Source organism: Malaclemys terrapin, chromosome 1 (assembly GCF_027887155.1).
Source record: "Malaclemys terrapin pileata isolate rMalTer1 chromosome 1, rMalTer1.hap1, whole genome shotgun sequence".
Lineage (NCBI taxonomy): Eukaryota > Metazoa > Chordata > Testudines > Emydidae > Malaclemys > Malaclemys terrapin.
Window position 1 is genome coordinate 139,299,261 of NC_071505.1, and position 14,296 is coordinate 139,313,556.

The following is a 14,296-nucleotide window of genomic DNA, read 5'->3' on the forward strand; positions in this document are numbered from 1 at the left end:
GTCCAAGGGGGAAAGCCAGCCAATCAGAGCAGAGCAAAAAAAAGCTGAGCAACAAAGCAATATGGTGCGCCCTGGAAGCTGGCATCCAGGATGACCACCCTGCTCACCAGCCCTTAGAACTGTTCCTACCTAACTATCCCCATTGATTATATAAGAAGCCTGGGCCTCTAACTCAAGCTGTGAATTCCACATGGTATCTAAAAATTAGGCATTGCAAAGCTGCTTGCTACAATGCCTAAGTCCCTCCTATGAACCTACCCCTAAGTGTCTAGGCCTGTTGTTGTTTTAATCCTTTTCTTCTCTGTTTGTTATGTTCCTATGAATACTTTGTTTTGACAAGGCTGTTCTCTGTCATTCATGTTCATAGTGTTTGCAGCTCTCAATGGGAAGTCTATAGGAAGGCCAAAACCTAGCTGGACCTGTTGACAAACCCACACCTGTACTTCTCTGGAAAGGAATAATTATTAGATAAGCAAGTGTTGTTTGCCACCTAATTTGTACTCATACTGCATTAAACATCCATGACAAGACCAGATCAAATATCAGTTTCATAAAAACACACATACACATAAATCCAGCAGCCTCCAGGACATAGGTGTAGGGTTTCTGATTCAAATCCTAGTCCCAGTCTCTTGCTTTCTTGGGTCAAGAGAAGGATGGAGACAGTGTCCTAAGATCTGAAGTCCTAACCCTACAAACATTTCTGATATGGGAATAGATTGGTCCAATTCTGTAAGGCAGATGGAGAGACAAACTAGATGTACACCTACTTAATCTCAAATTTTTGGCCTGAGACTTAGCTTTTCAGAGATTTCTTAGACTAGACAGTGGGTATAATAGGCCTGGGGAGGCTAAGCTGTGGTGGCCCCGCCTGCTCTCTGCCTCTTTCCGTCCCTGCTCCGCCCCTTCCCCGAGGCCCCCACCGCCCGCCACTGCCTGGCTGAGTCCCTCCTCTCCTCCACTCTGCTCCCTGCTCCTCCCCTGCGAGGCCCACACCGCCCCGCGTCCCTCCTCTCTTCCACCACCCCCCGTGAGGTCCCCCTGCCTGACACTCGCCGCGTCCCTTTGGGCGGTGGGGGAAGGAGGTGTGAAGTAGAGGAGGGATGCGGCGAGCAGTGGGGACCTTACTGGGTGGGGGAGGGGGAACGTGGCAAATGGCAGCGACGGGGGGGCCAAACGGGGAGGGGGCCAAGCAGAAGTGGAGGAGGGGATGGGGCCTGGGGTGGAGTGTGGGTGGGGTCACAGGCAGAAGAGGCGGGGCCACAAGCAGAAGGGGTGGGACAGGGAGCTAGCCTCTTCCAGGGGAAGCTTTGCTCACCGCCCATGTTTCTTAGGTTCTCTGGTTTGCCGGTGATTTCCAAAATCACAGGACTTTTGGTGCAACCAAAGTTATCAATGCCCCAAGTTGTGGTGCTGCAGGAGCCTCAGCCATGAAACTGACATGAACTAAGGCCTGGTCTACACTAGGCATTTATGTCGAAGTTAGCGCCATTACATCGAATTAACCCTGCACCCGTCCACACCGCGAAGCTATTTAGTTCGACATAGAGGTCTCTTTAATTCGACTTCTGTACTCCTCCCCAACGAGGGGAGTAGCGCTAAATTCGACATGGCCATGTCGAATTAGGCTAGGTGTGGATGGAAATCGACGCTAATAGCTCCGGGAACTATCCCACAGTGCACCACTCTGTTGACGCTCTGGACAGCAGTCCGCGCTCGGATGCTCTGACCGCCACACAGGAAAAGCCCCCGGGAAAATTTGAATTTGAATTCCTTTTCCTGTCTGGGCAGTTTGAATCTCATTTCCTGTCTGGACATCGTGGCGAGCTCAGCAGCACTGGCAAGGATGCAGAGCTCTCCTAGAGTGATGGCCGTGCAATCTCAGAATAGAAAGAGGGCCCCAGCATGGACTGATCGGGAAGTCTTGGATCTCATCGCTGTGTGGGGCGATGAGTCCGTGCTTTCCGAGCTGCGCTCCAAGAAACGGAATGCAAAGATCTACGAGAAGATCTCTAAAGACATGTCAGAGAGAGGATACAGCCGGGATGCAACGCAGTGCCGCGTGAAAATCAAGGAGCTGAGACAAGGCTACCAGAAGACCAAAGAGGCAAACGGACACTCCGGATCCCATCCCCAGACTTCCCGTTTCTACGAGGCACTGCATTCCATCCTAGGTGCGGCCGCCACCACTACCCCACCACTGACCGTGGACTCTGAGGATGGGATATTGTCCACGTCCGGTTCCTCGGACATGTTAGCGGACGGGGAAGATGAGGAAGGAGATGAGGAGGACGAGGCAGTCGACAGCGCTTACAACGCTGATTTCCCCGACAGCCAGGATCTCTTCATCACCCTTACTGAGATCCCCTGCCAACTGTCCCCAGCCATTAACCCGGACACAGAATCTGGGGAAGGATCAGCCAGTAAGTGTTTTAAACATCTAAACATTTATTTTTAACAGAACAGGAATATTAACAATAACAACAATGGGTTTCTCATGATTAGTTTGCCCTAGGCGCTTAACGTTTCAGTCCTGGGCAGTGCAACTATTGAAAAAAAATCTAACAATGTCCTGTTTAGCATGATTGTTCTGCCCAAGCCGCTCTACTGTTTAGTCACTGCCAGTGCAGCTAGAGTAAAATGCGGTCTATATGTCCGGGGATAGAGCAGAAATCCTCCTGGGACATCTCGAGGAAGCTCTCCTGGAGGTAATTGGAAAGCCGTTGCATCAGGTTCCTGGGGAGAGCGGCCTTATTGGGTCCTCCGTAGTATGACACGTTGCCGCGCCACGAGACAATCAAGTACTCAGGGATCATTGCTCTGCACAGCAGGGCAGCATACGGCCCTGGTCTTTGGAGGCTTTCCCGAAGCATTCTTTCTTTCTCGCTGTCTGAGATCCTCATCAGGGTGATGTCGCTCATGGTGACCTGCTTTGAATTAGGTAGGGGAATGTTACTGTTGGGACTGCTTGCCCGTTCCTTTACAGAACTGTAACCGCTGGTTTGCGGCCACGCAGTGGAGGCGGGAGAGGGGCAGCATACAGGGATCGTTCCTGGGGACAGCCGCGAGGGGGTGGGACAGGGGCAGAGTTCCTGCTTGCCGGATTGCTGGCAGCAGGGACTGACATTGCTTTCAATGTGAAATGAGGCCAGTGCTAATATTAAAGTTTTAAGCTGCCACAAGTCTACGGCTTACCATGTCTGCCTGCTACAGAAATTCCGGTGTCCTGCCCCGCTTCTCAAATCTGCTGTGCAAGACCCCAGGCACTGAATGCGAAGGCCGAGAATTCGACCTTGTGCTGAGTGCGCATGTGATAGGTGCTGTGCATGGTCTTGTTCACAGAGAAAGACTATGTTCTTTGTTCACAACTACATTTATCTTTCTGAGGAATTCACTCCCTTTTTCCCATTCCCACAGCCACATCTGCGACTGTCTCACAACCTAGCCTGGCATCACACTCCCAGAGGCTAGCGCAGATTAGGCGTAGGAAGAAGAGGACACGGGAGGACATGTTCTCGGAGCTTATGGCCTGCTCCCGAGCCCAGGCAGCACAGCAGACCCAGTGGTGGGAGAACTTGTCCCAAATGCACCAAGCAAACATGGATCGGGAGGAGAGGTGGCGGCAGGAAGACCAGCAGGCGACTCAAACGCTGCTTGGACTACTGAGGGAGCAAACGGACATGCTCCGGCGCCTTGTGGATGTTCTGCAGGAACGGAGGCAGGAGGACAGAGCCCCGCTGCAGTCTATCTGTAACCGCCCTCCCCCGCCACCAAGTCCCATACCCCCCTCACCGAAAGTGCAAAGAAGGAGGGGCGGCAGAGTCCGTGCTAACTCTCACTCCACCCCTGCAGAGAGCTCTAGTAGTAGAAGGCTCTCATTCCCCAAAATTTGACAAGTTCTTTCCTTCCCGCCTCACACAAGCCCCCGTCCAAGTTTCACCTCCCAGTTCCATGTGTAGTTGATAATAAAAAATACGTTTCTGTTAATTACTGTTTCCATCATGTTCTTTTGGAGGAGGGGGGAAAGGGGGTTGGTAATTGGACAGGACAGTCACCTTTGGCAGGGTACATAGGCGGGGGCAGGTCCAGCAGCAGGGCACATACACAGTGCAGTGACTAGTTACCCTGGTCAGTCTGGGAGGTGGTTTTCATGTTCTGTGGTGGGGGGTGGGTTGCTCTGTGACTTTGTGGCGGGGGAGGGCAGTTACAGATCTTAAGCGGCGGTCCTTATCCTGGATCACAGAGCCACGCAGCAGGGGATCTGTAACCGTCCTCCCCCTGCCACAAAGTCACATCGCCCCCCCATACACACAGTCCCGATCAGGAGCGGTGACAGGCTCCGTTGAAACAACCAGTCCACCACAGCGGAGCCTGTCAATCCTGGAGTTTAGAAGCTTAATTTGCGTCAGTACACTACACCCGCTCCCCACCACAGTCTGCGTCCCAGTTTTAAAACATTCCCGCGAAAACAGTAATAAAGACAACGGTGTTCATTAACAAAGTAGAAGTGATTTTATTTCTAAACGTGTGTTGGAAGGGGGTGAAGGGGGTATGTAACTGGAGAGGATAGTCAACATTAACTGGGTAAAGAAACGGGGGCAGGTTCAGCTTCTCTGTACACTAACTTAAAAGTCACAGGTTAACCTGCTCAGTCAGGAACCTAGCTTTCAAAGCCTCCCGGATGCACAGCGCGTCCCGCTGGTCTCTTCTAATCGCCCGGCTGTCTGGCTGGGCGTAATCAGAAGCCAGGCTATTTGCCTCAACCTCCCACCCCGCCATAAAGGTCTCCCCCTTGCTCTCACAGAGATTGTGGAGCACACAGCAAGCTGCTATAACAATGGGGATATTGGTTTCGCTGAGATCACAGCGAGTCAGTAAGCTTCTCCATCTCCCCTTGAGACGGCCAAAAGCACACTCCACCACCATTCTGCACTTGCTCAGCCGGTGGTTGAAGTGTTCTTTTTCACTGTCCAGGGCGCCAGTATAGGGCTTCATGAGCCAGGGCATTAGCGGGTAGGCTGGGTCCCCGAGGATGACTATAGGCATCTCCACATCCCCAACAGTTATTTTGTGGTCCGGGAAGTAAATACCTTGCTGCAGCCGTCTAAACAGACCAGAGTTCCTGAAAACACGAGCGTCATGAACCTTGCCCGGCCATCCGACGTAGATGTTCGTAAAACGTCCCCTGTGGTCCACCAGTGCTTGCAGCACCATGGAAAAGTAGCCCTTTCTGTTAATGTACTGGCTGGCCTGGTGGTCCGGTGCCAGGATAGGGATGTGAGTTCCATCTATGGCCCCACCGCAGTTTGGGAATCCCATCGCTGCGAAGCCATCTATGATCGCCTCCACGTTTCCCAGGGTCACTACCTTTGACAGCAGTACATCAACGATTGCCTTGGCTACTTGCATCACAACAACCCCCACGGTAGATTTGCCCACGCCAAAGTGGTTCGCGACTGACCGGTAGCTGTCTGGCGTTGCAAGCTTCCAGAGGGCTATGGCCACTCGCTTCTGGACAGTCAGGGCTGCTCGCATCCGGGTGTCATTGCGCTTCAGGGCAGGGGACAGCAACTCACAAAGTTCAAGGAAAGTTCCCTTCCGCATGCGAAAGTTTCACAGCCACTGGGATTCATCCCAGACCTGCAGCACTATGCGGTCCCACCACTCAGTGCTTGTTTCCCGGGCCCAGAATCGCCGTTCTACGGCATCAACATGACCCATTGCCACCGTGATGTCCCCGGCGCTGGGTCCCATGCTTTCTGAGAGGTCTGTGCTACTCTCAGACTTCAGGCCCTCACCGCGGTGCCGTAGCCTCCTCGCCTGACTTATCTGCATCTGCCTCAGGGAAAGGTGGATGATAAGCTGCGAGGCGTTGAGAACGGCCACAACTGCAGCGATGGTCGCAGCGGGCTCCATGCTCGCAGTGCTGTGGCGTCCGCGCTGTCACTGACTAGAAAAGTGTGCGAACTGATTTCCCGCCGGCGCTTTCAGGGAGGGAGGGCAGGAGTGATGGACGGATGACGACAGTTACCCAAAAGCACCCTCGACACATTTTTTTTACCCAGAAGGCATTGGCGGCTCCACCCAGAATTCCAATGGGCAGCGGGGACTGCGGGAACTGTGGGATAGCTGCCCACAGTGCACCGCTTCCAATGTCGACGCTTTCCCCGTTACTGTGGATTCACAAAGTCGAATTACTGTCCTTAGTGTGGACACACACGTTCGACTTTGCAATATCGATTCCAAAAATTCGATTTAAGTAAAATCGAACTACTCTCGTAGTGTAGACATACCCTAAATTGTACAGAGAGTAGAGAGATGTGTCTTTTCCAGACAGCATGCAGGGAAAATAGGTCTTGATTCCTTAAGCCTCTAACCACCCTCTTGTCAGTATTCACTTAAAATTAGAGATGGATTATTCTTTTAATTTAAAACAATTAAAATTTTAAAGTTATTCAGTGTCACTTGTTTTTAAATGGAGCAGGAAACCAGGCATGTGTGTAGAATGGGAGCAAGAAACAGGAAATGTGGTGTCATTGAAGAGGAACATCTCAGGCTTTTCAGTTTCCCAACTGTTTCCAGTGATAAGTAGGAGGTGAGAGACAACTAAATGGACCAGCGATTTGATCATGTGGTATAGCAAGAGTCAGGACACAAGCTTATCTGGATTAATAGTTGATACAGCATGGCGAGAAGTACCAAATAGACCAATGGTTTGATCTGATACAGTAAAGTCAGATGCCACACTAAATGCACCAGTGGCTTGATAGCCTCGTATGGGGCATGAGGTATGACACTGAAAGGATAGATTGCTACTGAGATGAAATGGGCCAAGGGACTGATATGGTGCGGTGTGACGGACCAGGGAACGTTTTTATAGCTCCTGAGACTCTCAGTGTAAAAAACACATGTACAGTCCTTCATGGGAGACTGCTTCCATCTACCCCTTTGGGGTTGGGAGGAGGGGTCGGGGTCTTGCCTGTCTGGTCCAGCTAACTAGATATTAAAGAAAAAAAAATAAACCTTTAGTTTAAATTAATGTGGCACATGAGTGTCAAGCCAGCGCAAACCCCAGCACGATTTAATGCGCCTCAATGCCCTAGTTATTAACCCAGCTTCCCAGCATTTCCCCTCCCCATCCTGTTTTTCATTCCCTCTAAACCGTGAAACATACATTTTATTGTACGACGGAGCACGTGAGGAGACCGATTTGAGAGGAGAGAAGAGAAGACGATGAATAGGGAACATCAATTTTAGTTTCCCGGTCTCGCCCACCTGTTTTATTTTCCTTTTCCTCAGTTCGAGGCAGCAGACACGTGACACGGCAGAAAGCGCGTGGAGTGGGCTGGAGACAGGCGCGCGAGTTGGCACAAAGCTGCTTTTCTGGGGCGCGCGGAGAAGCCGCATTGGTCTGAGCGGCGCGCGCTCCGCGAGGGGGTGGGGTGAAGAAGACAGTTGGTTTGGGCGGGAAAGAGGGAGGGAGAGACGCTCGCGGCCGTTTAAACTGGGCTATAAAATACCTCGCTGCAGGCGGAGGCGGTGCTCCCGGGGCCCGCTGGAGAATCTGCCGGGGAGGGGTGATAGGGACCGGCGGGGGGAGGCTCTGTCTTCGGGGGCAGGGATGCGGGCGGCGGGTGTTTAGGATCAATGAGCCCCATGCCCCGGGCAGAGCCTGGGGCAGAGGGTTAGCGGGACCCCCCGTTGCGGGGACAGAGCGGGCAGCGCCGCAGAGACCCTGCCCTGGGCACAGAGCTGCGGGTGGGGCTAAAGAGCTGCTGGGGTCGGCGGCTGAAGGCGACGCCCAAGGTATTGGCCCTTTTCTGAATGGGCTCTGTACATCTGTGGACAAATAAAGAATTGTGTCCCCCTGATGCCAATTTGACCTTAAAGATCCGTCCCCTGTTGTATCGCACATGTGTGTGATGTGAGATAACTGGCTCTGTGGATGAGGGAAAAGCAGTGGATGTTATTCCTTGACTTTAGCAAAGCTTTTGATACGGTCTCCCACAGTTAAAGTTAAAGAAGTATGGGCTGGATGAATGGAGTACAAGGTGGATAGAAAGCTGGTTCGATCGTTGGGCTCAATGGGTAGTGATCAATGGCTCCATCTCTAGTTGGCAGCCGGTATCAAGCGAAGTGCCCCAGGCAGGGCCGGCTTTAAGCCGATTCGGCTGAGTCCCCGGAATGGGGCCCTGCGCCTAAGAGGGCCCCGCAACGTCCAGGGCTACCGGCAGAGCAGAAAAAAAAAAAAGCCACGTCCTGCTTCTCTCCCCTCCCTCCAGCGCTTGTGTCGCCATGCAGCTGGTCAGCGCAAGCCTGGGAGGGAGGGGTGAGGAGGAGGAATGCGGCGTGATTGGGGAAGTGGCGGGGCCAGGGTGGGGATTTGGGGAGGGATCCAATGGGGCAGGGAAGGGGCGGGGATTTGGGGAGGGATCCAATGCGGGGGAGCGCAAGACAATTCGCGTCCCAGTGTGGGGCTCTGCACCTGCTGAAGCCGGCCCTGGCCCCAGGGGTCGGTCCTGGGCCAGTTTTGTTCAGCATCTTCATTAATGATCTGGAGAAGGGTGTGGACTGCACCCTCAGTAAATTTGCAGATGACACTAAACTGGGAGGAATGGTAGATACGCTGGAGGGTAGGGATAGGACACAGAGGGACCTAGACAAATTAGAGGATTGGTTCAAAAGAAATCTGATGACGTTCAACAAGGACAAGTGCACTTAGGACGGAAGAATCCCATGCACTGCTACAGACTAGGGACTGAACGGCTAGGCAGCAGTTCTGCAGAAAAGGACCTAGGGGTTACAGTGGTCCAGAAGCTGGATATGAGTTAACAGTGTGCTCTTGTTGCCAAGAAGGCTAATGGCATTTTGGGCCGTATAAGTAGGGGCATTGCCAGCAGATTGAGGGGCGTCATCATTCACCCCTATTCGACATTGGTGAGGTCTCAGCTGGAGTACTGTGTCCTGTTTTGGGCCCCGCACTACAAGAAGGATGTGGAAAAATTAGAAAGAGTCCAGCAGAGGGTAGCAAAAATGACTAGGGGGCTGGAGCACATGACTTATGAGGAGAGGCTGAGAGAACTGGGATTGTTTAGTCTGCAGAAGAGAAGAACGAGGGGGGATTTGATAGCTGCTTTCAACTACCTGAAAGGAGGTTCCAAAGAGGATGGATCTAGACTGTTCTCAGTGGTACCAGATGACGGGACAAGGAGTAATGGTCTCAGGTTGCAGTGGGGGAGGTTTAGGTTGGATATTTCACGAGGAGGGTGGTGAAGCACTGGAATGGGTTACCTAGGGAGGTGGTGGAATCTTCTTCCTTAGAGATTTTTAAGGCCCGGCTTGACAAAGCCCTGTCTGGGATGATTTAGTTGGGGATTGGTCCTGCTTTGAGCAGGGGATTGGACTAGATGACCTCTTGAGGTCCCTTCCAACCCTGATAGTCTATGGCTCTATGTCAGGGGTGCTCTGCTCAAACACCAGGGTCTGGCTCCCTTTGCAGGATTGGGGCCCAATGCTTTACAGCTTCCTGTGTCTTAAAAGTGGTGTAAGATGGTGAATGAATGCAAACAGCACCTCATATTGTGGAACAGACAAGAGGGTGTGTGTTCTGTTACAAGCAGGGCTTTGAGACAAAGAATCTCTCAATATCCAAGCTTCCTCATGAAATTTGCATGTGGTGGCCTGGCTGCCTTAAGCATCGGGGTGTCTAGGTTTAGGCTGGAAATCTTACCTTTTCCTTAAAACACTTTTAAATCCCATGGGGAAAATTGTCTTCCTTATTGACAATATTTATTCAAAATAGAAGCTAGAAAAATATGCCCACCAAATGTAACTCAGAAATTACCAGAAAAAAAAAAAACCCACCACCAAAACACACAACTCTTAACATCAGAGCAACATATAATTAGTTCAATGTTTTGGGCTCACCTGCTCACCCCCTAGAACTTTTCACAATAGTCCCTGGGGTCACAATTGGCTAGTACCAACATTTTGGAACCTGATTGCCTGAAGTTAGGTATCTAGATCTGTATTTCAGCACCTAAACAAGTCGCCTGATTTTCAGGTGTTGAGCTCTTACAGCTTCTGCTAAGGTCAGTGAATTGTGGAGGCTCAGCATCTCTAAAATCAGGCTATTTATGTTGGTGCCCAGATATGATATATAAGTGCCTAACTTTTGACACTCAAATTTGGTTTTAGTGTATTGGGGGAGATTTTACATCTTTCAGTGAAGCATCAGGTATTGGGAACTGCCAAAGCAGGTGGATGAAGAACCAGTCCAGGATAGCAGAAGATTAGAAACGATCTGCTAATAGTCTGATTTAGTACAGTGACCTATAAAGTTCACAAAGAGCATGGGATTGAGCTGGCAGGCTGTTGATATTTGTGTCCAAAACTTCTATTGATTTGAAAGTGAATTGAAAGTGCTAGGCAACACACAAGAGCTACACTGCATCATACAGGCTCTAAATGAATTTAGCAAGTGAATCTAGGATATTAATGTATTTAATTTTACATATCTTATTAGAGATACAATTTAAAATTTACTTTCCCCTTATTATGAAAAAGTTTTATTTCCTTACTCCCCACTCCTCCTAATTGACCCACTCTTGCTTTTCTTGTAGATGGCCAAATCTGAACCTCGGGAAAGAAACTATGACAACATGGTAAAAATGCTGGAGGACCTGAACAGGGATTTAGAAAAACTTCTGGAAGAAATGGAGAAACTATCAGGTGTGGCTTTTTTCTGGGGAGGATATAGATTTGCTGTTAGAGGATGAAGGCATTACAGCAGTGCATAGAAATAATAATAGTAAACATGCAAGAGTAGAGGAGAGTAGACTTCAAACTTCTCTGTGTAGCAGAAATATAAGAGGAGAAAGATTGAGATCTACTAATCTGTTAATGAGATTGAGTTCTACTAATGACCACAATGTATTAAACTGAGGGATGTGTCTGGTGGAGAACATCAGTACGTGAAATCCTTAGTTACTACAGACAGTGGTATAAATGTCTGCAGAAACAGACTGGTCATATTTAACATAATTAATAATCTGGAAGGCATTTCTGAGCTTAGCTCATAAATGAAATTCAAAGATAATACTAAAGTGGGAGGAGTCGGTAGTGAGAGCAGAAAATAATACAAAGGAATTTACAGAGCTTAAAAACATAATTACAACATAAACATAGATTCAGTTTGGAAGAACTGGTACCTCCAGGATCAGAGAATGACAAACATTAATTATCCAACTGGGAAAATAAAAGATTAATTTAATCTCAATTTTGTATGCATAATGGGAAGGGGTTTAGATAAATCTTTCCACACATTTTTATGATTCCCTTCTAAGATTTCCCTGTAGCCTTCTCCTCTTCAAACAATGCAAGCTAAAGCATCTTAGCCACTCATCATAGATAAAGTGCTCATCTATGCTTACATTGTCAATTCTGGAAAATGCTAGTAGTTTAAGTGTTAAATTACTTATCATGCACTAGAATGGACATAACCAATGAGCAGAGGTGCCACCCAAACAAGGACCAGACTTAGAGCTGAGCTTGTCTCAGCAGAAAATCACTCTTTCAACTCATCTAAGATACTCTAAAGTGAAATATGGGGTGATTTCCTCCACCAATATGCCTGTGCATGTGTCTTTATTGTAAGGTCACATGGTTTGTAAATAGAGTCACTTATGCAAATGATGATTTGTTATCACAGGGTTGTTACTGAGCACAGGACTGCATATGCTATTTTCTTAGTTATTGCGTAGCTTCCCTAAATCACATATATTAATTTTTCAGTGTGCACAGATACTGCTTCTTACCTTCACATCTACAAAAAAGCAAGATCACACATTTCCCCACCCCCAGTTCTCAAACTCCACTGACTACTAGAGCTGGAGAAATACTGCAAAAAATAAAATAAAAAAATCTTTCAGCAAATATTTATTTACATTTATATCAGATTTGCTCATAATATGTTTGTATCCATTGTGCCCATTTTCTACAGATATTGCAGTGAATGAATTTATTGAAAGGGATGTTTACAGAATCATAAAATTTTAAGTGGGTTTTAAAGAATATTTGTGGAAAGTGAATTTCAGATTTGTTAACATGACTATCAACACCAGATTCCAAGGTCTTGTCTACACTAGAAGTTTCCTTCAATTTTCTTACTGCTGCAGCACCAGTAGTAGCTAGGAACATTAGTGTAGAAATGCTGCTAGTGGTTCCAACATTTTAACTCCATAGAATTTTGAGAGTCTGTATAAAAGTAGCTATCAAGTTTTATTGATATGCTCATGAGCACTGGTGGGTGTGAAGTGTTTCTCATTGTAGGACTGCTTGTGAGGTAATGGGCAGTTTGTACCGATTTACTATGGTATTAATGGGGAATGCTTAACTGATTATCAGAGGATTGCTAACAGTAGTTTAACAAATTTATTTGAGCATAAGCTTTCATGGGTAAAAAACCCACTTTTTCAGATGCATGGAGTGAAAATTACAGATGCAGGCATTATTATACTGCATCTGTAATTTTCACTCCATTCATCTAAAGAAGTGGGCTTTTTACCCACAAAAGCTTATGCCCAAATAAATTTGTTAGTGTTTAATGTGCCACCAGACTCCTCCTTGTTTTTGTGGATACAGACTAACACAGTTAGCCCTCTGATGCTTAACAGTAGTTTGTTAGTGTAGGCTGCCTAGATACTTGGAGCTGTTCACATTGGTTTGATATTGTGGGACTGATTAGGAAAGATGGGATTGTGCAAAGTGATTTGTTACTCCAGGGTTACTTGTAAGCACTGAGCTGAGTGTGCTCTTTGGCTATTATTAGAGCTAATTAGAATTTTCCAACTGAACTTTTTCTGTCAAAAAATACCAATTCATCAAAAGCAAAACGTAGAAACTGTCAATTTCAATGAAATTTTGTTTCAAAAGAAAATTTGAAAAAGTGTTTTGGTAAGGTTGAAACATTATATTTCAGCTTTTTCAGAACAGAATGGTTTGATTTTCCATTTTGAAATGACATTTCATTTCAGTGTTTTAAATTTGACATAATGTAAAATGAAAAAAATCAAAGTTGGAACAAAACATTTTGATTGACAAAAAATTTTAATTGCGTTTCATGAGAAATTTCATTTTTTGTTTAGTTTTCACTCTATTTTGTAATGGAAAAAAATCCAAAATTGCAGATTTTTCTGTGAACAGAAAAAATCACTTCCCACCCTGCTCAGTTTATTACATAGTAGGAACACTCAGCCAAGGATTAGAACTGGTACCCATTCATTCCCACTACTGTTTCCCTGAATATCAATTATTTCCCTGCCATCTGCCATCCCAACATTGCTGAATTTCTAATATCTGTTGGTTGGGTTGTTGCAGTGCAGGCAACCTGGATGGCATATGATATGGTGGTTATGCGTACCAACCCAGACTTGGCCAACTCCATGAGGCGACTGGAAGATGCATTCCTGAACTGCAAAGAAGAGATGGAAAAGAACTGGCAAGAGATGCTGAAGGAAACTAAAGGCACTGAACAAAAACAGGAATAAACAGTCCTCATATCGGTTGGTGAAATTGCAACAGTTAGATCATTTCAGACTCAATTTTTTCAGTCATAAAATATCTACAGATGCCTTACAAATGGATTATCTTCTAGTTTATTAAGCATTATTGTTGTGGCTATATATACAAATGTGTTCTGCCAAATACATGTATTGTTGAAACAAAAAGTTAACTATGTCTCTGTTTTAATCTATTCTTATCCTATGATTTTAAGCATAGTATTATAATTATATTAATTATATTATATTTATCATATATACAACTGATCTTTTTTTGATATCTTCCTGGAGGATCCCAATTTGATTTACAAATTGTAAATTTAGGGATCTGTTTGCCCTCTTCTAAAAAGCAGATGCTTCTGCAATGGAACACAGCAGTTATTTTGCTTTAGCAACTGGCCTTAGCAAGAAAATCAAAGAGTGATTTCTCCAGTTGAAAGAACAGATACAATTCCAGATTGATCCAATATGGTTCAATATGGGATTGCAGAGTAGATGGGCTAATAGTTGCAAAGTTGCATTATTATGCTCAAACATCCATAGACATTTCATAGTGTTTCTTTGACTTTTTTAACCTTTTCTAGGGATTGTTTCTCAAAATTGTCCCAGAAAGAAAGCTGTTTTAATCCTCTCTCTGTTGTAAAGAAGTTGTATGTGTTATTACAGTGAGAATTATATAGTGCTTGATGGCGACTGTATTGAATTATTTCAATTTTCTTACCATAGTGGAAAATGTT

General features: G+C 46.9%; 1 protein-coding gene and 1 long non-coding RNA gene across 2 annotated transcripts; both read left to right on the forward strand.

Annotated features, from left to right (window-relative positions):
* The first annotated feature begins 2,391 nt into the window (after positions 1–2,391).
* Positions 2,392–3,987, forward strand: LOC128830579 (uncharacterized). Its single transcript, XR_008443611.1, has 2 exons — positions 2,392–2,423; positions 3,418–3,987. It is a non-coding gene; the product is annotated as an uncharacterized LOC128830579 (long non-coding RNA).
* Positions 3,988–10,607: 6,620 nt separating this feature from the next.
* SYCE3 (synaptonemal complex central element protein 3) lies at positions 10,608–13,668 on the forward strand. The gene is made up of 2 exons (XM_054014579.1): positions 10,608–10,731; positions 13,378–13,668. The coding sequence occupies exons 1-2, from the start codon at positions 10,623–10,625 to the stop codon at positions 13,545–13,547; spliced, it is 279 nt and encodes a 92-aa protein (XP_053870554.1). The 5' UTR covers positions 10,608–10,622; the 3' UTR covers positions 13,548–13,668.
* The last annotated feature ends 628 nt before the right edge of the window (positions 13,669–14,296 follow it).

Bases quoted from the DNA above. Each gene is read 5' to 3' on its own strand.
- SYCE3 (XM_054014579.1), top strand. From the start codon at position 10,623: ATGGCCAAATCTGAACCTCGGGAAAGAAACTATGACAACATGGTAAAA. The intron at 10,732-13,377 runs GTGTGGCTTTTT...GGGTTGTTGCAG, and splicing joins AGAAATGGAGAAACTATCAG to TGCAGGCAACCTGGATGGCA.